General features: G+C 41.5%; 1 protein-coding gene across 1 annotated transcript in view; it reads right to left on the bottom strand.

Moving 5' to 3' along the window:
- The window catches only part of LOC133621523 (plexin-B2-like), a 254413-nt gene that overhangs the window by 45411 nt on the left and 181709 nt on the right, over positions 1–27293 (bottom strand). The window contains exons 20-28 of the mRNA XM_061983595.1: positions 27094–27276; positions 17488–17599; positions 17220–17426; positions 17067–17150; positions 16887–16982; positions 13791–13927; positions 11548–11648; positions 4207–4436; positions 3946–4127 (exon numbers count right to left, since the gene is read on the bottom strand). Of these exons, the coding sequence (XP_061839579.1) occupies positions 3946–4127; positions 4207–4436; positions 11548–11648; positions 13791–13927; positions 16887–16982; positions 17067–17150; positions 17220–17426; positions 17488–17599; positions 27094–27276 (1332 nt within the window). The remainder of the gene's footprint in view (positions 1–3945; positions 4128–4206; positions 4437–11547; positions 11649–13790; positions 13928–16886; positions 16983–17066; positions 17151–17219; positions 17427–17487; positions 17600–27093; positions 27277–27293) is intronic.

The following is a 27293-nucleotide window of genomic DNA, read 5'->3' as shown; positions in this document are numbered from 1 at the left end:
TCCAGTGCTCCAGTGGAGCGAGTTTTCAGCCGTGGTGGCATCATACTACGCCCCCATCGTGCACAAATGACTGACAGACTCTTGGCTAATTTGGTCTTTTGCAAATGCAATGCAGCATAGGGCCCTGACATATAAAAAGTACAACTTTTTTGCTACGTTCACGTATATGTCATGTTTTTTCAATGTTAACACTTTTGTACAAATAAGTACATTTGCACTTTATTTTTCAATGTGTTTGTTCTGTAAAGGAATGAGTTAATGTTTAAAATGACTGGTTAATAGTGCTATTATAAAGTGCAATGTCAGCACAATTTTCTTTCCTGCAATTTAAAATGCACTTGTTTTAATAAATAAATACAGCGTTTGAAAAGCATACACAATCTGTGTTAATATATTAGTCTGTGGTTAAAAGGACTTGAAAGGACTCGAAACTCAAAATGCAGGACTTAGGACTTGACTTGAGACTTTCCAGTCTTGACTTTGGACTTGACTCGGGGCTTGCCTGTCTTGACTCGGGACTTGACTCGGACTTGAGGGCAAAGACTTGAGACTTACTTGTGACTTGCAAAACAATGACTTGGTCCCACCTCTGGTAGATTGCACATACTCCGTACAATTGACCACTAAATGGTTACACTAAGGGTGTAACGGTACGTGTATTTGTATTGAACCGTTTCGGTACGGGGGGGGTTCGGTTCGGTTTGGAGGTGTACCGAACGAGTTTCCACACGGACATATTAAAGGCCTATTGAAACCCACTACTACCGACCACGCAGTCTGATAGTTTCATACTTGCCAACCCTCCCCGGATTTTCCGGGAGACTCCCGAAATTCAGCGCCTCTCCCGAAAACCTCCCGGGACAAATTTTCTCCCGAAAATCTCCCGAAATTCAGGCGGAAGCTTGAAGCCACGCCCCCTCCAGCTCCATGCGGACCTGAGTGACGTCAGGTGCGCAACACCACGTAAATCGTTGGCCAACCAAAAAGTGACCCCAGTACGCTATAGCCAACATTCACCAGGAGATGGCAACAGACAAACATAGATAACTCTATTACATTATTCCCCTTTTTAGAAATGTATAGAAGTTACTCAAAAGAAATAAACAACCCAACCAAAAAAATGCAGCAGCTCAATTAAAAAAACTGTACTTAAGCCACATTCTTTTTTTTTTTTTTTTTTTTAGTACTGAACTCTTAACCCTCATTTGTAAAAAAAAAAAATCATGCTTATTATACAAACAGTATTTGTACACCTTTAACACAGATTTTTATACTGTCTTCAGAGATTCAGTTTTTTTGGTGGTACTCGAAACCTTTCTGGGTACCTGCGAAAGGGTGTTCAGCATGGTTAGAAAAATAGTGACAGAATAGAACAAGGATGGACAATTCAACCCTTAACTCAACAATGAGTAGATGAGTGTTATGTGTGTGTGTATATGTGTAAATAAATGAACACTGATGCGTGGCCAAGATATATTAATGCGTGGCACGCATTGAATGTCTCTGCTGCATTGGATCAGTCTCCTTTCTTTAACAGGCAAAAGCTTTATAACCTCACTAATGCCTTGCATCGTCTATATTAGATATATAACAATGGGCGGGTGCGGGCGGGTGCGGTTTTGATAAAATGTTGGTTCGGGTGGATGGCGGATGGTTGACGACTTTTGTGATGCGGTTGCAAATGAAATAATTGCCTATCCGCGCATCTCTAGTGTATATGTATGTTATTGTTATGCTTAGCATTCATGACTGCCTGCTGCATACCTGCCAACTTTTGAAATCAGAAAAACCTAGTAGCCAGAGTCCAGGGGCCACAGGCCCCGGTAGGTCCAGGACAAAGTCCTGGTGGGGGGTTCAGGCTTCGCCCCCCGACGCAAAATGATTACTAGCATTCAGACAGGTTAAAATGTTGCTAAAACCATCACTTTTCTATCAGTCACAGTGACTTTTCAAAACAAAAATATTACAGCAAAAATCATATGGGTTGATTGACATGTTTATTCTGTAAGATAACTTCAATAGTTTGAAATTATTTTGACAGTTAATGCCAGTTATCCTGTCAACCTTTCACAAGACTTCAATTTGTTAATTGAAAGTATAAACACTTTTTACAGTAAACAAATGGTAAAACAGTACTAAACAATTCCATTTAAAAAAAATTGGTGTCATTATTAACTTTCTGTCCAAGCTTGTATAATCTACTGCCTTGTTCAATTGTAAAAAATATTCTGTGCCTAAAATTCACATTTCTATCACAATTATCATACTGTAAACATGGTAAGCTAACTTCATTAAAATTAATAGTCCTGTCAATAGCATGGAATTACAATTCAAATGTCGTTTTTTTGTAAGCCTTTCAAAAGAATTCAAAATATGAAAAATTAATGAAAATTAATTTAAGCCATCAGACACTTGAAAAGTGGCACATCACATCTCTAATGTAATCATTTTAACTTTTCAACAGAAATAGCACTGCAAAAATATTAAGGACATACTTCTGTATTTTGGTAGTTATGCTGTCAACATTTAACACGATTTCTTCAACTTGGACTTGAAAGCATAAATAGTATAAACACTTTTAACAGTATAACAGTACTAAACAATTCCAATAGATAACATTGGTGTCATTACCTTTTTGTGGCTAAAATCCAAATTTATTCTATCAGATTGATCATACTGCAAAAATGATATGGCAACTTTATAAGTTTACTTCATTAAAATGTAATTCAATAGCATCATAAATAAAACTTCGGCATTTATCACATCCAAAGAATCTGTTTGGGCGACGAAAAACGTTGAAAGTTTTCCACTTGTATCGCTAGCAACGGCATTAGACTTGTGTTTTTTTGTCCCAACGTGGTCTTTTACATCGCTAATTCCTCCGTGTCCGATCGAAAAATCTTGTCTGGACAAGGTGCAATTCGCGTAGTTTTCACCCTTTTTGGAACGGATAATTATTCCCGGATAGGCTTTTGAATATTCTTCACGGAATGACTGCAGTTTTCTTTTCGGTTTAAGACTCGTTTGCGATTTTTCTCCGGCTGATTGCATGATCGTTCGCTCGTTTGGAAACAATGGAAACTGGTGCCTCGTGCTTGGCAGCGGTGCTATAAATAGCCTCGCGCATGGCATTCGGAATGGCTCGATAGGAAGTTACGGGAAGCAGTGTCGATTGTCATTGTTACGCGATTTCGTGAATAAAACTTTTTTTTTAATATTTTTTTTTAATTAATGAAAAACCGTATTTTTTATCACTGCAACCGTAACCCGGAATAGGTTGATGAAAACCGTACTAATTACGGGAAAACCGGAGTAGTTGGCAGGTATGATATTATCACGCATTAATATCTCTTAGCCACTAATGCGTGGGCAAGATATATTAATGCGTGGCACACATTGAATGTCTGTGCTGCATTGGATCAGTCTCCTTTCTTTAACAGGCAAAAGCTTTATAACCTCACTAATGCCTTGCATCGTCTATATTAGATATATAACAATGGGCGGGTGCGGTTTTGATAAAATGTTGGTTCGGCTGGATGGCGGATGGTTGACGACTTTTGTGATCCGGTTGCAAATGAAATAATTGCCTATCCGCGCATCTCTAGTGTATATGTATGTTATTGTTATGCTTAGCATTCATGACTGCCTGCTGTTGCACTGATCAGCCTAGTGGTGGCTCACATCCATCACACACACAGCTATTTTAAAGCAATGTTAAAAGGATAAAGCCATTGTTTACAAATGTTGGTAAATAAATAACCATAAAATGTATATTTTGTTGTTTTCTTACTGTACCGAAAATGAACCGAACCGTGACATCTAAACCGAGGTACGTACCGAACTGAAATTTTTGTGTACCGTTACACCCTTAGGTAACACCCGAATACGTTTTTCAACTTGTTTACGTCCATGTTAATCAATTCATCAGTGAGTGGGGCTGCTCACCTCCTGAGCATGAGCTTGGGGTTTTTGTTGTGCACGTGCTCGTCCATGAGCTCCAGCAGCAGCGTCCTGGTGATGTCCGTGTAGTACTCCAGCTTGCCGTGCAGCGCCACCGTCAGCAGCGAGGCGAAATAACCGCGGGCGCGAGCGTTGAAGTCGGGCTGGCTCTCCAGCGTGTGGATGAACTAGAGGAAGGATAAAAAGATCGTAAACAGTCGCCATCTTTTTTTTTACGAGATGCGGCGCGTGGAGCTCCGCCCTCACGTTGACGAGGAAGGTCTTGCTGTTGAGCAGGTTGGAGAACTGGTTGAGAGCCTGAGCCACGGTGGCCCTGCGGGATTCTGGGATTTGGATCCTCCCCGTGATCATGGCGTCGTTAGCGCCGTCCTTGGAGGGCAGGAAAAAGTTCCGGTCGGTGTAGGTTTTGTAGTCCAGGAAGGGGATGCGGGCTTCGCTCAGGTCGCTGGTGTGGTCCCCCATCTCGATCATCAGGTCTTATTGAAACAAACGACATCATGATGTCTCAGGTGTCACATGACCCTCTAAACAGGGGTGTCAAACTCGCTTTGCAGTTATGGCTGCCATTAGAGGGCCGCTTTTGCCAATGCATTTGACTATATATATATATATATATATATATATATATATATATATATATATATATATATATATATATATATATATATATACACACACATACATACAGGTAAAAGCCAGTAAATTAGAATATTTTGAAAAACTTGATATATTTCAGTAATTGCATTCAAAAGGTGTAACTTGTACATTATATTTATTCATTGCACACAGACTGATGCATTCAAATGTTTATTTCATTTAATTTTGATGATTTGAAGTGGCAACAAATGAAAATCCAAAATTCCGTGTGTCACAAAATTAGAATATTACTTAAGGCTAATACAAAAAAGGGATTTTTAGAAATGTTGGCCAACTGAAAAGTATGAAAATGAAAAATATGAGCATGTACAATACTCAACACTTGGTTGGAGCTCCTTTTGCCTCAATTACTGCGTTAATGCGGCGTGGCATGGAGTCGATGAGTTTCTGGCACTGCTCAGGTGTTATGAGAGCCCAGGTTGCTCTGATAGTGGCCTTCAACTCTTCTGCGTTTTTGGGTCTGGCATTCTGCATCTTCCTTTTCACAATACCCCACAGATTTTCTATGGGGCTAAGGTCAGGGGAGTTGGCGGGCCAATTTAGAACAGAAATACCATGGTCCGTAAACCAGGCACGGGTAGATTTTGCGCTGTGTGCAGGCGCCAAGTCCTGTTGGAACTTGAAATCTCCATCTCCATAGAGCAGGTCAGCAGCAGGAAGCATGAAGTGCACTAAAACTTGCTGGTAGACGGCTGCGTTGACCCTGGATCTCAGGAAACAGAGTGGACCGACACCAGCGGATGACATGGCACCCCAAACCATCACTGATGGTGGAAACTTTACACTAGACTTCAGGCAACGTGGATCCTGTGCCTCTCCTGTCTTCCTCCAGACTCTGGGACCTCGATTTCCAAAGGAAATGCAAAATTTGCATGGTTGGGTGATAGTTTGGGGTGCCATGTCATCTGCTGGTGTCGGTCCACTCTGTTTCCTGAGATCCAGGGTCAACGCAGCCGTCTACCAGCAAGTTTTAGAGCACTTCATGCTTCCTGCTGCTGACCTGCTCTATGGAGATAGAGATTTCAAGTTCCAACAGGACTTGGCGCCTGCACACAGCGCAAAATCTACCCGTGCCTGGTTTACGGACCATGGTATTTGTGTTCTAAATTGGCCCGCCAACTCCCCTGACCTTAGCCCCATAGAAAATCTGTGGGGTATTGTGGAAAGGAAGATGCAGAATGCCAGACCCAAAAACGCAGAAGAGTTGAAGGCCACTATCAGAGCAACCTGGGCTCTCATAACACCTGAGCAGTGCCAGAAACTCATCGACTCCATGCCACGCCGCATTAACGCAGTAATTGAGGCAAAAGGAGCTCCAACCAAGTATTGAGTATTGTACATGCTCATATTTTTCATTTTCATACTTTTCAGTTGGCCAACATTTCTAAAAATCCCTTTTTTGTATTAGCCTTAAGTAATATTCTAATTTTGTGACACACGGAATTTTGGATTTTCATTTGTTGCCACTTCAAATCATCAAAATTAAATGAAATAAACATTTTAATGCATCAGTCTGTGTGCAATGAATAAATATAATGTACAAGTTACACCTTTTGAATGCAATTACTGAAATAAATCAAGTTTTTCAAAATATTCTAATTTACTGGCTTTTACCTGTATATATATATATACACACACAATTTTGTTTACAACATATTACAGTAAATGATAAAATAGTACAACTGGCAGCGTAGTCACTAGAATTTTACAGAAAAATTGACTGCGTTTTTTTTTCAACATATTATTGTACAAACCCCGTTTCCATATGAGTTGGGAAATTGTGCTAGATGTAAATATAAACGGAATACAATGATTTGCAAATCCTTTTCAACCCATATTCAGTTGAATGCACTACAAAGACAACATATTTGATGTTCAAACTCATAAACTTTATTTTTTTTTTGCAAATAATAATTAACTTAGAATTTCATGGCTGCAACACGTGCCAAAGTAGTCGGGAAAGGGCATGTTCACCACTGTGTTACATGGCCTTTCCTTTTAACAACACTCAGTAAACGTTTGGGAACTGAGGAGACACATTTTTGAAGCTTCTCAGGTGGAATTCTTTCCCATTCTTGCTTGATGTACAGCTTAAGTTGTTCAACAGTCCGGGGGTCTCCGTTGTGCTATTTTAGGCTTCATAATGCGCCACACATTTCCAATGGGAGACAGGTCTGGACTACAGGCAGGCCAGTCTAGTACCCGCACTCTTTTACTATGAAGCCACGTTGATGTAACACGTGGCTTGGCATTGTCTTGCTGAAATAAGCAGGGGCGTCCATGGTAACATTGCTTGGATGGCAACATATGTTGCTCCAAAACCTGTATGTACCTTTCAGCATTAATGGCGCCTTCACAGATGTGTAAGTTACCCATGTCTTGGGCACTAATACACCCCCATACCATCACACATGCTGGCTTTTACACTTTGCGCCTATAACAATCCGGATGGTTCTTTTCCTCTTTGGTCCGGAGGACACGACCTCCACAGTTTCCAAAAACAATTTGAAATGTGGACTCGTCAGACCACAGAACACTTTTCCACTTTGTATCAGTCCATCTTAGATGAGCTCAGGCCCAGCGAAGCCGACGGCGTTTCTGGGTGTTGTTGATAAACGGTTTTCACCTTGCATAGGAGAGTTTTAACTTGCACTTACAGATGTAGCGACCAACTGTAGTTACTGACAGTGGGTTTCTGAAGTGTTCCTGAGCCCATGTGGTGATATCCTTTACACACTGATGTCGCTTGTTGATGCAGTACAGCCTGAGGGATCGAAGGTCACGGGCTTAGCTGCTTACGTGCAGTGATTTCTCCAGATTCTCTGAACCCTTTGATGATATTACGGACCGTAGATGGTGAAATCCCTAAATTCCTTGCAATAGCTGGTTGAGAAAGGTTTTTCTTAAACTGTTCAACAATTTGCTCACGCATTTGTTGACAAAGTGGTGACCCTCGCCCCCATCCTTGTTTGTGAACGACTGAGCATTTCATGGAATCGACTTTTATACCCAATCATGGCACCCACCTGTTCCCAATGTGCCTGTTCACCTGTGGGATGTTCCAAATAAGTGTTTGATGAGCATTCCTCAACTTTATCAGTATTTATTGCCACCTTTCCCAACTTCTTTGTCGCGTGTTGCTGGCATCAAATTCTAAAGTTAATGATTATTTGCAGAAAAAAAAATGTTTATGAGTTTGAACATCAAATATGTTGTCTTTGTAGTGCATTCAACTGCATATGGGTTGAAAAGGATTTGCAAATCATTGTATTCTGTTTATATTTACATCTAACACAATTTCCCAACTCATATGGAAACGGGGTTTGTAAATGGAAAAACAGTATGACTGTTTTTGTTAATTCTGGCAAATGAGCTGGCAGTTTTCATTTGAACACTGTAAAAACAACAACTGGCAGCTTAATTGACAGAATTTTACCGTAAAAAAAAACCAACTTTTTTTTTCCAATTTAGACTAAATACATTGTATATTTTACCATCAAATCAGTGTACAATTTGATGGATAACTCCATTTGAAATCAAAGTGTATATTTTTATTTTGCCAAAAAAATAGTTTGGAAAGTATTTGTTTCAATATTGGATACTCCATCCATCCATCCATCCATCCATTTTCTACCGCTTATTCCCTTTGGGGTCGCGGGGGGCGCCGGAGCCTATCTCAGCTCCAATCGGGCGGAAGGTGGGGTACACCCTGGACAAGTCGCCACCTCATCGCAGGGCCAATTAAAAACAAAATCTAATAAAATGCATAAAAAATGGTGTAATAATAGTGTTCACCTCAGGGGCCAAACATAACTGCCATGTGGCCCTCAGTGAACAATGGTTTAAGCAGTTCCTGTTACTAGCGGGAACATTCAAATGAGCAAAAGACAGTTTCATATATTTACCTAATAAGAGTCTGGGTATGGATAAACATCAAGGATACTATTAAAGTTTAAAATGTATGCAATTTCATGTAGTGCATATCTTTTTTTTCTGTCAAAAGGGAAAGAACAAATACATTTAGTAATAAAATATAAGGTACTTTAATAACGTACAGTACAGTAACGTACAGTACAGGTTTGGACACACCTTCTCCTCATTCAATGCGTCAAAACTGAAGGCTCGATGAGCTTCAAGCACACCTGTGAAGTGAAAACCATTTCAGGTGACTACCTCTTGCAGCTTACAGAGAGAATGCCAAGAGTGTGCAAATGCAGTAATCAGAGCAAAGGGTGGCTATTTTGAAGAAACTAGAATATAAAACATGTTTTCAGTTATTTCACCTTTTTTTGTTAAAGGGGAACATTATCACAATTTCAGAAGGGTTAAAACCATTAAAAATCAGTTCCCAGTGGCTTATTTTATTTTTCGAAGTTTTTTTAAAAATTTTACCCATCACGCAATATCCCTAAAAAAAGCTTCAAAGTGCCTGATTTTAACCATCGTTATATACACCCGTCCATTTTCCTGTGACGTCACATAGTGAAGCCAACACAAACAAACATGGCGGGTAGAACAGCAAGCTATAGCGACATTAGCTCGGATTCAGACTCGGATTTCAGCGGCTTAAACAATTCAACAGATTACGCATGTATTGAAACGGATGGTTGTAGTGTGGAGGCAGGTAGCGAAAACAAAATTGAAGAAGAAACTGAAGCTATTCAGCCATGTCGGTTTGAACCGTATGCAAGCGAAACCGACGAAAACGACACGACAGCCAGCGACACGGGAGAAACGAGGACGAATTCGGCGATCGCCTTCTAATAGAGATGCGCGGATAGGCAATTATTTCATCCGCAACCGCATCAGAAAGTCGTCAACCATCCGCCATCCACCCGACCTAACATTTGATCAGAACCGCACCCGCCCGCTGTTATATATCTAATATAGACGATGCAAGGCATTAGTGAGGTTATAAAGCTTTTGCCTGTTAAAGAAAGGAGACTGATCCAATGCAGCACAGACATTCGCGTGCCACGCTGTCACGACCCAGACGCACACCAGTGCGCAATCATATGGGAGCCGCGCTGAGCGCACCTCCAAGCGCGTCTCGCTGCCGGCGACGGCCGGGTATGGGCCCGACGCTCCAGCGCCATCCATTTTCAGGGCTAGTTGATTCGGCAGGTGGGTTGTTACACACTCCTTAGCGGGTTCCGACTTCCATGGCCACCGTCCTGCTGTCTATATCAACCAGGGTGAGCCCCACCCCTTTCGTGAGTGCACTGCGCGCGGAGTGACCCCTGCTACGCGCCCCCGGCAACAGGGGTGGCGGGCAGGTAAGCTGCGCGGGCGGAGCGCGCGGAGTGACCCCTGTTACGAGCCCCCGGCCACGGGGGTGGCGGGCAGGTAAGCTGCTTACCTGCTGCGCGTGACGCCGGCCGCGGCGAAGGCGGACGAGGCGGGGTGTCGGTGCGGTGGGCGCGGTGGTGACCCTGGACGTGCGTCGGGCCCTTCTCGCGGATCGTCTCAGCTACGGCTCCCGGTGGGGCCCTCTCGGGGGAAGGGGCCTCGGTCCCGGACCCCGGCGAGGCGTCCCTTCTCCGCTCCGTAAAAGTGTCCATCTCTTTTTTTTTTTTTCTTCTGTTGTGGCATATGCTGCAGGTGCCTGCTCGTTTTTCGTATGTGGGTAACAACATTTAACTATGTATATATATTTCCCAATTGGTTTAACTGCCACCCGCCTGAATCTATTTAAAATCTAATTTTTTTTTATTTTAACCGCCCGACCCGACCCGCGGATAAAATCTAATTTTTTTTTTATTTCATCCGCCCGATCCGCGGATAATCCGCGGACTCCGCGGTTGTGCCCGCAAACCGCGCATCTCTACCTTCTAACCAACGATTGGTATGTGTTTGTTTGGCATTAAAGGAAACTAACAACTATGAACTAGGTTTACAGCAACAACATGCACTTTGAGAGTGCAGACAGCCCAATTTTCATCAATTAATATATTCTGTAGACATACCCTCATCCGCTCTCTTTTCCTGAAAGCTGATCTGTCCAGTTTTGGAGTTAATGTCAGCAGGCCAGGGAAGCTAGGGTCGATATTCTTCTCTTTATCATCTTCGGTGGCATAAGGGACGGTAGAAGCGGTGTGAGCCAAGACATCCAGGGGGTTTAGCTCGCTCGTCTGCGGGAACAAACTGCCGCCATTGCTTGCTGTGCTAGCGAGGTCCTTTGTCCCTGAATTGCTCACACACTCCGGCAGATTCAATGGGGGTCTGGCGGCAGATTTCTTTGACTTTATGGTTGGAAATGCATCTGCTTTGAGTGTCGCAGGATATCCACACATTCTTGCCATCTCTGTCGTAGCATAGCTTTCGTCGGTAAAGTGTGCGGAACAAACGTCCAATTTCTTGCCACTTTGGCATCTTTGGGCCACTGGTGCAACTTGAATCCGTCCCTGTTGGTGTTGTTACACCCTCCGACAACACACCGACGAGGCATGATGTCTCCAAGGTACGGAAAACAGTCGAAAAAACGGAAAATAACAGAGCTGATTTGACTCGGTGTTTGAGAAAATGGCGGATTGCTTCCTGATGAGCTTCCGAGAGCGAATATTAGAAAGGCGTTTAATTCGCCAAAATTCACCCATTTAGAGTTGGGAAATCGGTTAAAAAAATATATGGTCTTTTTTCTGCAACATCAAGGTATATATTGACGCTTACATAGGTCTGGTGATAATGTTCCCCTTTAAGTACATAACTCCACATGTGTTCATTCATAGTTGTGATGCCTTCAGTGACAATCTACAATGTAAAAAGTCATGAAAATAAAGAAAAGGCATTGAATGAGAAGGTGTGTCCAAACTTTTGGCCTGTACTGTATACTATTTCCAGGCGTCGGCGGGAACATATAAAATGATGTGGCAGGCCAGATCTGGCCCGCGGGCTTTGAGTTTGACACATGTGATCTAAAGGCGCTCCTACCTGTGAACTCTTTTTTGCAGCGATCCCTCACACTCTCCTCCAGGTTCTCCAGCTGATGTCTCACTTTCTCATACTCTCGCTCCGCCTGCCGACTCTTTCTCCTAGAGCAGCAAGACAACTTGCAGCTCAAGCACAAACAGGAACACACACACACACACACACACCATACCTGCCAACTTTTGAAATCAGAAAAACCTAGTAGCCAGGGTCCAGGGGTTGCAGGCCCCGGTAGGTCCAGGACAAAGTCCTGGTGGGGGGTTCAGGCTTCGCCCCCCCGACGCAAAATGATTATTAGCATTCAGACAGGTTAAAATGTTGCTAAAACCATCACTTTTCTATCAGTCACAGTGACTTTTCAAAACAAAAATATTACAGCAAAAATCATATGGGTTGATTGACATGTTTATTCTGTAAGCTAACTTCAATAGTTTGAAATTATTTTGACAGTTAATGCCAGTTATCCTGTCAACCTTTCACAAGACTTCAATTTGTTAATTGAAAGTATAAACACTTTTTACAGTAAACAAATGGAAAACAGTACTAAACAATTCCATTAAAAAAAAAAATTGGTGTCATTATTAACTTTCTGTCCAAGCTTGTATAATCTACTGCCTTGTTCAATTGTATAAAATATTCTGTGCCTAAAATTCACATTTCTATCACAATTATCATACTGTAAACATGGTAAGCTAACTTCATTAAAATTAATAGTCCTGTCAATAGCATGGAATTACAATTCAAATGTCGTTTTTTTGTAAGCCTTTCAAAAGAATTCAAAATATGAAAAATTAATGAAAATTAATTGAAGCCATCAGACACTTGAAAAGTGGCACATCACATCTCTAATGTAATCATTTGAACTTTTCAACAGAAATAGCACTGCAAAAATATTAAGGACATACTTCTGTATTTTGGTAGTTATGCTGTCAACATTTAACACGATTTCTTCAACTTGGACTTGAAAGCATAAATAGTATAAACACTTTTAACAGTATAACAGTACTAAACAATTCCAATAGATAACATTGGTGTCATTACCTTTTTGTGGCTAAAATCCAAATGTATTCTATCAGATTGATCATACTGCAAAAATGATATGGTAACTTTATGATACGTTTACTTGAAGTGGCATAAAACACTGAAAGTGATTGTTCCTATAACCCCTTTGTTTCAAATGTTTGTTCCACTTGTGGCAGTCGGGCACCAGCATACCGTCTTTGACAACTTTAAGTGGCATAAAACACTGAAAGTGATTGTTCCTATAACCCCTTTGTTTTAAATGTTGTATGCCACTTCAAGTTGTCAAAGACGTGCTGTGAAATACAGCCGACAGGATTGCGCACCAAACACGAAGCAAGGCCAAAGCGCATGCATGGCGCAGGAAAACAAAGGACTTCTTTCATTTAAGGTTTGTGATAAACCATCAAACTCATTCGTTAAAAGGACTCCATAGTAATATAAAGTGAGTTTTTCTGGACATTATCATGCAAGAAAAGTTTATTTTTGGGACCGCGATCACCGCGTAATGATTTTTAAAGGTTGCATTACAAACATTTAACTGTCCCATGTGATCAGCCAGTGCGATTGGAAGTCCATGCTCAATTATTGCCTCCGTAAATAAAACTTCGGCATTTATCACATTCAAAGAATCTGTTTGGGCGACGAAAAACGTTGAAGGTTTTCCACTTGTATCGCTAGCAACGGCATTAGACTTGTGTTTTTTTGTCCCAACGTGGTCTTTTACATCGCTAATTCCTCCGTGTCCGATCGAAAAATCTTGTCTGCACAAGGTGCAGTTCGCGTAGTTTTCACCCTTTTTGGAACGGATAATTATTCCCGGATAGGCTTTTGAATATTCTTCACGGAATGACTGCAGTTTTCTTTTCGGTTTAAGACTCGTTTGCGATTTTTCTCCGGCTGATTCCATGATCGTTCGCTCGTTTGGAAACAATGGCAACAGGTGCCTCGTGCTTGGCAGCGGTGCTATAAATAGCCTCGCGCATGGCATTCGGAATGGCTCGATAGGAAGTTACGGGAAGCAGTGTCGATTGTCATTGTTGTTACGCGATTTCGTGAATAAAACTTTAAAAAAAAAATTTTTTTTTTAATTAATGAAAAAACGTATTTTTTATCACTGCAACCGTAACCCGGAATAGGTTGATGAAAACCGTACTAATTACGGGAAAACCGGAGTAGTTGGCAGGTATGACACACACACACGCACACACACACGCACGTCTCACCTGTAGCAGTAGACGGACACGAAAATGAACAGCAGCATAGGGAGGATGACGGCGGGAATGATGATGGCGAGAGGAATGTCGTCCTTCGTGGCGTAGTAGACGGAACCAACCATCCACTCTCCGTGGCCGAACTTGACCTGGATGTATAAGGATGTACATGACATTTGTACGATCAACAGTACGGGGTTGTTATGACAAAAATAACACTTTCACTTCCGATTAGGGCCGCGGCGATTAATTTGTCGCCGACAATTAAAATTTGCCGCCAATAATCGTGACGTCATCACTCGTGTTTTTCCCGCCGGAAGTGGGTCACTCGCAAAACAACGCCGATGCTAACATGTAAAGTTTGAGGATATTTCCTCTTATTCTTGTTCAAAACATGAATGCCTTGCTCATTTGGCAAAGCAGACCTTGGTTTTATGGCAGTACAGCTACAATCGGGCGGAAGGCGGGGTACACCCTAGACAAGTCGCCACTTCATCACAGGGCCAACACAGATAGACAGACAACATTCACACTGACATTCACACACTAGTGCCAATTTAGTGTTGCCAATCAACATATCCCCAGGTGCATGTCTTTGTGTGTATATATATATATATATATATATATATATATATATATATATATATATAAGACATTCTAAGTCAAGTATTTCATATATATATATATATATATATATATATATATATATATATATATATATATATATATATATATATACATATATATATAAATAAAAGAAATACTTGAATTTCAGTGTTCATTTATTTACACATATGCACACACATAACACTCATTTACTCATTGTTGAGTTAAGGGTTGAATTGTCCATCCTTGTTCCAGAGGTGTGGACTCGAGTCACATGACTTGGACTCGAGTCAGACTCGAGTCATGAATTTGATGACTTTAGACTCGACTTGACAAAATGTAAAAAGACTTGCAACTCGACTTAGACTTTAACATCAATGACTTGTGACTTCACTTGGACTTGAGCCTTTTGAATTGACATGACTTGACATGACTTGCTACTTTCCCCAAAACCCAAAGATGAAAAAGTTATTCGGGAGCGCTCCGTATTTTTCATTGTGTACTTGTCTATCAGCGTTGCGTGTGTCAGCTGGTGTGCTCTCAGTACAACAGCCAATCAAATTAGATCTACTTTGTTTTCATCACACAGCATTCATCCAATCAAATTGCAGGACAACCAACGAAGAAGACATGTCCAAACCACACGCCAGTGAACAAAAAATGATACCTAAAATAATTTCGTTTGGGTATAAAAATTACGAGGTGGTCAACACAAAACGGTTTGCAGTATGCAACTCATGCGGTTCGAAAATTACTGATGGAGAGGCAACAACTTCCAACTTCGTCCGGCATTTGAAGTTGCACAAAGAACGGTAAGTTTTGAATGTAAGATAACGTTTATTGGCTAAGTAACGTGACTTTTATTTGCTGTGTAGTTAAATCAGTGAGGCTGTAAACTCACTGCTAATGTTATAACGTTATTGCAAACACGGGAATCTGTTGCAGTTCACTACCTTATTCATACTTTTTGTTCAGTGATTTTTTTTAAGCAGGGTTACGTTAGTCAATATATCACACGTAACGTTAGACGGCGGTCAGCAGCACCGCATATTTTAGCCACCTAAAAAAAGACAAAAATAGTAAAATAAAGGTCAGTTAAAATGTATACTATATTATGAATATGTGTACCGTTTTAGCTAGCTTTCTGACATACTGTTGGTTGTTTACCTCAGTGGTCCCCAACCACCGGGCCGCGGCCCGGTACTGGTCCGTGGATCGATTGGTATCGGGCCGCACAAGAATTTTTTTTTTTTTTTTTTTTTTTTTTTTTTATTAAATCAACATAAAAAACACAAGATACACTTACAAGTAGTGCACCAACCCAAAACAACTCTCTCCCCCCTTTTGTTCTGGGCATTGAACATGAAGACTCTTCCTTCACTGTTCCGAGTGGCCATGAGAGTCTTGGCAGTGCCTGCCTCCAGTGCTCCAGTGGAGCGAGTTTTCAGCCATGGTGGCATCATACTACGCCCCCATCGTGCACAAATGACTGACAGACTCTTGGCTAATTTGGTCTTTTGCAAATGCAATGCAGCATAGGGCCCTGACATATAAAAAGTACAACTTTTTTGTTATGTTCACGTATATGTCATGTTTTTTCAATGTTAACACTTTTGTACAAATAAGTACATTTGCACTTTATTTTTCAATGTGTTTGTTCTGTAAAGGAATGAGTTAATGTTTAAAATGACTGGTTAATAGTGCTATTATAAAGTGCAATGTCAGCACAATTTTCTTTCCTGCAATTTAAAATGCACTTGTTTTAATAAATAAATACAGCGTTTGAAAAGCATACACAATCTGTGTTAATATATTAGTCTGTGGTTAAAAGGACTTGAAAGGACTCGAAACTCAAAATGCAGGACTTAGGACTTGACTTGAGACTTTCCAGTCTTGACTTTGGACTTGACTCGGGGCTTGCCTGTCTTGACTCGGGACTTGACTCGGACTTGAGGGCAAAGACTTGAGACTTACTTGTGACTTGCAAAACAATGACTTGGTCCCACCTCTGCCTTGTTCTATTCTCTGTCACTATCTTTCTAACCATGCTGAACACCCTCTCTGATGATGCATTGCTGTGTGGCACGCACAAAAGTGCTTTCATCAAATGCAGTAGATGGCAGTATTGTCCTGTTTAAGAGTGTCACAACATTGCTGTTTACGGCAGACGAACTGCTTTACGGTAGACAAAACGTGACTGCTGTTGTTGTGTGTTGTTGCCGCGCTGGGAGGACGTTCATGAAAATGCCTTACAATAAACCCACATAAGAAACCAAGAAATCGCCCTCCATCATTCTACAGTTATAACATGATTGGGCAGGTACGCTCTTTATATTGTGTGCCTGAATTTCGGGAGATTTTCAGGAGAAAATTTGTCCGGGGAGGTTTTCGGGAGAGGCGCTGAATTTCGGGAGTCTCCCGGAAAATCCGGGAGGGTTGGCAAGTATGATCACGACACAGTGCTATAAATAAGTGTGCCATGGTTGGACCACAAATATTTACCACTAGCTCCAGTGGGTCATTGCCGGCGTCTCTGCGTTGGCGTTTTGATGGAGTTCTGGGCTGAGACAACGGCACATCCAGGATCAACTTGTCGTCCTGATTATAAACACAATCTTACGTTACTCCACCTAGCAGTTCAACAAAGTACCATCCACTTGTAGCGCCGGTTGATGTTCCTACCTGTAGTATGCTGACATTACAGGAAGCGTCTCCAACGAAGGCTTGCGCCTCTTTGGCCGTCATGGCCTTGGAGAAGCCACGCCCCTGCAGAGACAGGAAGGTGAGGAGAAGAGTGTGAGCGGCAACCCGGCGGCGACGTGAGAGGGCACTCACAGTGACGATGATGACGCTGGTCTCCGTGATCATGGTTTTGGAGAGCGCGTTGAAGGTGGGGTCCGGGTGGTAGTCGAAGGCCCTCAGCTCCTCGATGACGTTGTCCAGGTGCAGGAAGGTGCGCAAAGAGCGGCTGTCGCTCCAGTTGACCGTCGGTGAGGAGAACTGCAGCACCGTGTCGTTCTTGCTCAGAGCCTCCTGCACGAACTGACAAGCACAAGTTGCGTTTGCGCGTCACCACGGCAACAGCACACGGGCACATCGCTACCTCGACACGTGATTGGTCTTGTGAGAAGTCGTCAGAGCTGGGCACCACTTTCATGCTGGCCCTCTGGATCAGGTCAAAACTGTTTCCCAACACCACGATCTTCCGCCCGCCGCTACACAGAACAACAATTAGCTGAAAACCTCATTAAGACGACTAAATGGACAACATTTCAAACTGAATTGAGAATGTCTCACAAATTCAAACTACATTCCATAAATTTGAATTCAGGTTGCAAACAGGAATTATAATTCGGTGTGTTCCAGAATTATGCTTTCCAGTGTATATATATATATATATATATATATATATATATATATATGTATGTGTGGGGGAAAAAAATCACAAGACTACTTCATCTCTACAGGCCTGTTTCATGAGGGGTTCCCTCAATCATCAGGAGATTTTAATGGAAGCATTCACATACCATGGTTTGTATAGGGCACAGAGTGGGTGGGTACAGGCTGGCGTAGGGGCGTGGTGATTGGCTCATGTGTTACCTAGGAGGTGTTTCCGTCTGTGGCGGCATGCTGATACAATTTCGCTGCGCTTGTTGAGGGGTGACAGGTCTGGACGGTAAATAATAAACAGTTTTTCTTTCAAGCATAGGTTGCATCTTTTATTACCACTATTGTAAGGTGTGCTGGATGCAAGAATTTGCCATGTTATTGAATATTCAACATTATTGTCTTTGAGGTCCCAAATGTGTTTGCTGAGTTCTGTGGTATTCCGCAGGTTTTGGTTCCTGAAAGAAGCCTTGTGATTGTTCCATCTGGTTTTAAACTCTCCCTCGGTTAATCCTACATATGTGTCGGATGTGTTAATGTCCTTGCGTGTTACCTTAGATTGGTAAACAACTGATGTTTGTAAGCACCCCCCGTTGAGAGGGCAATCAGGTTTCTTGCGGCAGTTGCAGCCTTTGTTGGTTTTGGGGTCGCTCTGTCCGGGGGCCGACGGCTCATTTGCAATTGTTTTGTTGTGTTTTGAGATAATTTGTCGTATATTGTTCATACAGCTGTAGCTCAATTTAATGTTGTTCTTGTTGAATACTTTTCTTAGGGTGTTGCCTTTGGGGAAGTGTTTGTCAATCAGAGTGAGGAATTTGTGGCCAATGTTAGTTGAGACAGCGAAATTGTATCAGCATGCCGCCACAGACGGAAACACCTCCTAGGTAACACATGAGCCAATCACCACGCCCCTACGCCAGCCTGTACCCACCCACTCTGTGCCCTATATAAACCACGGTATGTGAATGCTTCCATTAAAATCTCCTGATGATTGAGGGAACCCCCCCTCATGAAACAGGCCTGTAGAGATGAAATAGTCTTGTGATTTTTTTTCCCACACATACATATATTGCGCTCTACTACGGTATCGAGCACTATTTTTTGGATAACCTTATTAAGACATATATATATATATATATATATACATATACATATTATCTCCGCCTGTCACGCGGAAGACCGGGGTTCGATTCCCCGACGGGGAGCCAAATTGTCGGAGGAAGATATTTACATATATCCGAATTTAAGTTGTACTTCTTTTATTTCATAGTCATATTTGAAAACAGCTTGTGTTTTCCATTTCTTCTCTTGCTGCTTTGTCTGCAAGTAAACTGTGTGTGTTAACCTTGAGGCTTTGGAATGTGTTTTGACTAGCATGTATTTTGACTACAGAGAGGGGAGAAAAGAGAGGGTTTTGGGATCGGGAAAGAGAGACCATTTTGGCGGGGCGATAGAATGTTCTATGCTGGACTGGTCTGAAAGTATATCTGCAAAGCTTTGAAAATATACAACAAAATACCTATTCTGTCTCTGGTGGTTTTTCAACTCAGCATTAAGTGTCGTAAAGAGCTTGGGAGCGACTTGTGACTTGAATTCCCTGGGAGGAACAACTGGTCCAAAACGCAACAATTTGGGGGCCTCGTCCGGGCGACACGCTGAGAATTGGACACCTCTTACATTCTTCCGGACAGACTCACGAGTGGCCAAACATAAAACAAGGTAAGCAGAGCCTTTTTCTAAAATCTGCTTTAGGAGTCTGTCTTGCAGTATGTAAGTCAAACACTGTTTGTACCCCAGACACAGAGTGGACATTTTGATGGATTGATGGCATTTTTGCCTATACATATACATATATATATACACATATATATGTATGTGTGGGGAAAAAAATCACAAGACTATTTCATCTCTACAGGCCTGTTTCATGAGGGGGGGTACCCTCAATCATCAGGAGATTTTAATGGGAGCATTCACATACCATGGTTTATATAGGGCACAGAGTGGGTGGGTACAGGCTGGCGTAGGGGCGTGGTGATTGGCTCATGTGTTACCTAGGAGGTGTTTCCGTCTGTGGCGGCATGCTGATACAATTTCGCTGCGCTTGTTGTGGGATGACAGGTCTGGACGGTATATAATAAACAGTTTCTCTTTCAAGCATAGGTTGCATCTTTTATTACCACTATTGTAAGGTGTGCTGGATGCAAGAATTTGCCATGTTATTGAATATTCAACATTATTGTCTTTGAGGTCCCAAATGTGTTTGCTGAGTTCTGTGGTATTTCGCAGGTTTTTGTTCCTGAAAGAAGCCTTGTGATTGTTCCATCTGGTTTTAAACTCTCCCTCGGTTAATCCTACATATGTGTCGGATGTGTTAATGTCCTTGCGTGTTACCTTAGATTGGTAGACAACTGATGTTTGTAAGCACCCCCCGTTGAGAGGGCAATCAGGTTTCTTGCGGCAGTTGCAGCCTTTGTTGGTTTTGGAGTCGCTCTGTCCGGGGGCCGACGGCTCATTTCCAATTGTTTTGTTGTGGTTTGAGATAATTTGTCGTATATTGTTCATACAGCTGTAGCTCAATTTAATGTTGTTCTTGTTGAATACTTTTCTTAGGGTGTTGCCTTTGGGGAAGTGTTTGTCAATCAGAGTGAGGAATTTGTGGCCAATGTTAGTTGAGACAGCGAAATTGTATCAGCATGCCGCCACAGACGGAAACACCTCCTAGGTAACACATGAGCCAATCACCACGCCCCTACGCCAGCCTGTACCCACCCACTCTGTGCCCTATATAAACCATGGTATGTGAATGCTTCCATTAAAATCTCCTGATGATTGAGGGAACCCCTCATGAAACAGGCCTGTAGAGATGAAGTAGTCTTGTGATTTTTTTTCCCCACACATACATATATTGCGCTCTACTACGGTATCGAGCACTATTTTTTGGATAACCTTATTAAGACATACATACATATATATATATATATATATATATATATATATATATATATATATATATATATATATATATATATATATATATATATATATATATATATATATATATATACATACATACATACACACACAATACATATATACACATATATACACATACATATGTATATATATATACAAATATATATACATAAATGGTAAATGGGTTATACTTGTATAGTGCTTTTCTACCTTCAAGGTACTCAAAGCGCTTTGACACTACTTCCACATTTACCCATTCACACACACATTCACACACTGATGGCGGGAGCTGCCATGCAAGGCCCTAACCACGACCCATCAGGAGCAAGGGTGAAGTGTCTTGCTCAAGGACACAACGGATGAGACGAGTTTGGTAGAAGGTGGGGACCTAGTACCAACCTCGTCATGTCCGTTGTGTCCTGAGCAAGACACTTCACCCTTGCTCCTGATGGGTGCTGGTTAGCGCCTTGCATGGCAGCTCCCTCCATCAGTGTGTGAATGTGTGTGTGAATGGGTAAATGTGGAAGTAGTGTCAAAGCGCTTTGAGTACCTTGAAGGTAGAAAAGCGCTATACAAGTACAACCCATTTATCATTTATCATTTATCGAACCAAGAACCCTCAGGTTGCTGGCACGGCCACTCTACCAACTTCGCCACGGCGTCCCCATACATACATCCATACATACATATAAACAAATACATATATACAGTACATATATATATATATACATACATATACAAACCCCGTTTCCATATGAGTTGGGAAATTGTGTTAGATGTAAATATAAACGGAATACAATGATTTGCAAATCATTTTCAGTTGAATGCACTACAAAGACAACATATTTGATGTTCAAACTCATAAACTTTATTTTTTTTTTTTGCAAATAATAATTAACTTAGAATTTCATGGCTGCAACACGTGCCAAAGTAGTTGGGAAAGGGCATGTTCACCACTGTGTTACATGGCCTTTCCTTTTAACAACGTTTGGGAACTGAGGAGACACATTTTTGAAGCTTCTCAGGTGGAATTCTTTCCCATTCTTGCTTGATGTACAGCTTAAGTTGTTCAACAGTCCGGGGGTCTCCGCTGTGCTATTTTAGGCTTCATAATGCGCCACACATTTTCAATGGGAGACAGGTCTGGACTACAGGCAGGCCAGTCTAGTACCCGCACTCTTTTACTACGAAGCCACGTTGATGTAACACGTGGCTTGGCATTGTCTTGCTGAAATAAGCAGGGGCGTCCATGGTAACGTTGCTTGGATGGCAACATATGTTGCTCCAAAACCTGTATGTACATTTCAGCATTAATGGCGCCTTCACAGATGTGTAAGTTACCCATGTCTTGGGCACTAATACACCCCCATACCATCACACATGCTGGCTTTTACACTTTGCGCCTATAACAATCCGGATGGTTCTTTTCCTCTTTGGTCCGGAGGACACGACGTCCACAGTTTCCAAAAACAATTTGAAATGTGGACTCGTCAGACCACAGAACACTTTTCCACTTTGTATCAGTCCATCTTAGATGAGCTCAGGCCCAGCCAAGCCGACGGCGTTTCTGGGTGTTGTTGATAAACGGTTTTCGCCTTGCATAGGAGAGTTTTAACTTGCACTTACAGATGTAGCGACCAACTGTAGTTACTGACAGTGGGTTTCTGAAGTGTTCCTGAGCCCGTGTGGTGATATCCTTTACACACTGATGTCGCTTGTTGATGCAGTACAGCCTGAGGGATGGAAGGTCACGGGCTTAGCTGCTTACGTGCATTGATTTCTCTCCAGATTCTCTGAACCCTTTGATGATATTACGGACCGTAGATGGTGAAATCCCTAAATTCCTTGCAATAGCTGGTTGAGAAAGTTTTTTCTTAAACTGTTCAACAATTTGCTCACGCATTTGTTGACAAAGTGGTGACCCTCGCCCCCATTCTTGTTTGTGAATGACTGAGCATTTCATGGAATCTACTTATATACCCAATCATGGTGTGTCCAAACCTTTGGCCTGTACTGTACGTAAAAGTAATTAGATTACTTGTTTCTAGTAAAGGTAATGCCGTTTTTCTAACACTGCTCAAAGTATAAGAAATTTAAGTATTTTTAGGGCCCGCATGACCCATTGTATAAGGACTCCCTTTGGGACTCCTTATACAATGGGACATAAGGACCTATTGAATTTGTAAGGTTTTATTATTATTATTATACCGGCCGCCTCTTTGAGCTGCAATTTGACCCACTTAACATGCTTCAAAACTCACCATATTTGACGCACAGATCAGGGCTAGCGAAAATTGCCTTTTGATAAAAAAACCAAACCCCAAAAATAAAAATTGCGCTCTAGCGCCCCCTAGGAAAAAATAAAACTAGACTGCCTGTAACTACCACTAGGAAGGTCGGAGAGACATGAAACAAAAACCTCTATGTAGGTCTGACTTACACCTACCTTTCATAATTGTACATTCTCGGGTAAAATCAACAGGAAGTTGGCAATTCCCCCTTCAAGACAAAAAAGTACTAAAAACACGTTTGCCTCTTTGAGCTGGAATTTGACCCCCTTAACATGCTTCAAAACTCACCAAACTGAACACACACATCAGGACTGCCAAAAAGTGTGATCTAATAAAAAAACCTAACCCCAAATCTCAAAATTGTGCTTTTAATAAAACGCACAAAAAACTGCTCCTCGGATGAAAAAACTGACAAAACTGCCTGTAACTCCCACTGGGAAGGTCGGAGAGACATGAAACAAAAACCTCTATGTAGGTCTCACTTAGACCTACATTTCATAAATTGACAACCCCCAGCAAAAATCAACAGGAAGTTTGCTATTCCCCCTTCAAAACAACATTTTTGTAAAAACCGGTCACCTTCCTTCAAAAACTATCTCCTCTGAGCGCGTTTGTCGTTTCGGCTTCAAACTAACACAGGAGAGAGATTAAACCCTTGTGTATAAAATAACAGAACAGCTTTTTAATACCTGCTCCGGTTTTGATTTTATGACCCTTCAAAGACCCGCTGCGCTGCTGTTTTTTTAAGATGGCTGCTTAAAAGCAGGAAGCACCAGCGTGCCTACACAATGCAGACAAGGTAGGTACACTAGACAAAAGTCTTGGGACACTTCAGACTAAAAGTACACAAAAGTATTGGGACACTTAGGACTAGCACCTGCCAAATACGCGGGCCCGACCAATGCTGCTTGCAGATTTAATTAGGGCCCGCATGGCCCATTGCATAAGGACTCCCACAGGGAGTCCTTATGCAATGGGACATAAGGACCTATTGAATTTGTAAGGTTTTATTATTATTCTTTCTTATTCCGCAGCTTTGCGCGGTACTTTGACCCCCTTAACATGCTTCAAAACTCACCAAATTTGACGCACACATAAATAAACTCGAACAAAACTCTTTGGTAAAAAAAACAAACCCCAAAACTCAAAATTGCGCTCTAGCGCCCCCTACAAAGTAAACTTTTTCTAACTCCCAGTACGAATGTCGTAGAGACATGAAACAAAAACCTCTATGTAGGTCTCACTTAGACTTAAATTTTATTAATTTATTTCCTCGGCCAAAAATCTACAGGAAGTTTGCTATTCCCCCTTCAACACTAAATTTTAGTAAAATCAGTCACTTTTGCCTTTTTGAGCTTTAATTTGACCCCCTTAACATGCTTCAAAACTCACCAAACTGAACGCACACATCAGGACTGGCAAACATTGCGATCTACAAAAAAAACCTAACCCCAAATCTCAAAATTGAGCTCTAGAGCAATTTTTGAATAAAACCGAGAAAAAACTGCTCCTCGGAAGAAAAAAATGACAAAACTGCCTGTAACTCCCACTGGGAAGGTCGGAGAGACATGAAACTAAAACTTTTCCGTAGGTCTCACTTAGACCTACATTTCATAAATTGACAACCCCCAGCAAAAATCAACAGGAAGTTTGCTATTCCCCCTTCAAAACAAATTTTTTGTAAAAACCGGTCACCTTCCTTCAAAAACTATCTCCTCTGAGCGCGTTTGTCGTTTCGGCTTCAAACTAACACAGGAGAGAGATTAAACCCTTGTGTATAAAATAACAGAACAGCTCCGGTTTTGATTTTATGACCCTTCAAAGACCCGCTGCGCTGCTGTTTTTTTAAGATGGCTGCTTAAAAGCAGGAAGCACCAACGTGCCCACACAATGCAGACAAGGTAGGTACACTAGACAAAAGTCTTGGGACACTTCAGACTAAAAGTACACAAAAGTATTGGGACACTTAGGACTAGCACCTGCCAAATACGCGGGCCCGACCAATGCTGCTTGCAGATTTAATTAGGGCCCGCATGGCCCATTGCATAAGGACTCCCACAGGGAGTCCTTATGCAATGGGACATAAGGACCTATTGAATTTGTAAGGTTTTATTATTATTCTTTCTTATTCCGCAGCTTTGCGCGGTACTTTGACCCCCTAAACATGCTTCAAAACTCACCAAATTTGACGCACACATAAATAAACTCGAACAAAACTCTTTGGTAAAAAAACCAAACCCCAAAACTCAAAATTGCGTTCAAACACATATACACATTCTGTACATATACAAGTACATATGCATACTTACACTCATGCACATAATCACGTTTCATCAAACATATATTAACGTTGTTGCCCTAGGGTAAACTGGGTGTAACACATGGCACACTGACAAAGCTTAACCTATTGTGACTATAACAATCTACAAGGTTAATGTAGGTTGCTTCTCTTTCTCCCCCTCCATTTTTCTGCATTCTTTCGTATCTCAAGTTATCATTACGTATATGTATTGTTGCATTTAAACAACTGTATTGTTGATAATAAAGGTAAATTATTGGTATTGTTCATTATCAATAGCGCTATTTCTATTGGTATTTGTATTGATCCATTTGTAGTGTAATAATGCTCATTGTCATTTCTGTATTATTTTTTATTTTTCGCTAACTGCTTATTTGCGATCACTTTTACCATCATATTTGTACATGTCATATTTGCTGATGTTGCTCTATTGTTGTTGTTGTTGTTGTTTGCTGTTGTTGTTTTTGTCTCTCTGTCTAATCCCCCTCTTGTCCCCACAATTTCCCCCTCTGTCATCTTTTTTTTTCTCTTTCTATCCCCTCCTGCTCCGGCCCGGCTGCACTAAATGATAATATAAATACATTTAATAAAGTCAAATACAAATAAGGCAACAAGAGAAGTATCCTACACTTCTCTTTTGTAAAGTAAATCTGAACAGCCGACATGGGCATCTACATCAACTATATGATTTGCCTGAGAAGCTGGACAGGACAAAAAAAAAAAAAAAAAAAAAAAAAAAAAAAAAAATTGCGCTCTAGCGCCCCCTACAAAGTAAACTTTTTCTAACTCCCAGTACGAATGTCGTAGAGACATGAAACAAAAACCTCTATGTAGGTCTCACTTAGACTTAAATTTTATTAATTTATTTCCTCGGCCAAAAATCTACAGGAAGTTTGCTATTCCCCCTTCAACACTAAATTCTAGTAAAATCAGTCACTTTTGCCTTTTTGAGCTTTAATTTGACCCCCTTAACATGCTTCAAAACTCACCAAACTGAACGCACACATCAGGACTGGCAAACATTGCGATCTACAAAAAAAACCTAACCCCAAATCTCAAAATTGAGCTCTAGAGCAATTTTTGAATAAAACCGAGAAAAAACTGCTCCTCGGAAGAAAAAAATGACAAAACTGCCTGTAACTCCCACTGGGAAGGTCGGAGAGACATGAAACTAAAACTTTTCCGTAGGTCTCACTTAGACCTACATTTCATAAATTGACAACCCCCAGCAAAAATCAACAGGAAGTTTGCTATTCCCCCTTCAAAACAAATTTTTTGTAAAAACCGGTCACCTTCCTTCAAAAACTAACTCCTCTGAGCGCGTTTGTCGTTTCGGCTTCAAACTAACACAGGAGAGAGATTAAACCCTTGTGTATAAAAAAACAGAACAGCTCCGGTTTTGATTTTATGACCCTTCAAAGACCCGCTGCGCTGCTGTTTTTTTAAGATGGCTGCTTAAAAGCAGGAAGCACCAACGTGCCCACACAATGCAGACAAGGTAGGTACACTAGACAAAAGTCTTGGGACACTTCAGACTAAAAGTAGACAAAAGTATTGGGACACTTAGGACTAGCACCTGCCAAATACGCGGGCCCGACCAATGCTGCTTGCAGCTTTAATTAGTATTAAACCTTCTGATAAATGTGACACATTTCTGCGATTCCAATTGGACATCCTGTAGAGCGGAGGCAATTTCATTCCATTTCAAACACAAACTCTTCCACTGAATTGAAAGCTTGTCTGTTTATGGAGCACTGACCACACAAAGCTGGACTTCGGGGAGTAATCAGAGATCTTTGGGTTCTCGGAGTACTGGAAGGCAGCAGTGACCTCCTTGCTGGTGTTTGTTCCATAGTTGATCTTCACCGTCAGCAGGTCTGAGGGAACCTTCTGCCCTCGATACCTGCCCGTCTTACAGGTGATTTTCTCGCCAAAAGTGAGGCTGTCCAAAGAGAGAGA

This window comes from Nerophis lumbriciformis, linkage group LG25 (assembly GCF_033978685.3).
Source record: "Nerophis lumbriciformis linkage group LG25, RoL_Nlum_v2.1, whole genome shotgun sequence".
NCBI lineage: Eukaryota > Metazoa > Chordata > Actinopteri > Syngnathiformes > Syngnathidae > Nerophis > Nerophis lumbriciformis.
The sequence above is the reverse complement of the archived record's forward strand: the minus strand, read 5'-3'. Positions and strand labels throughout refer to the sequence as shown.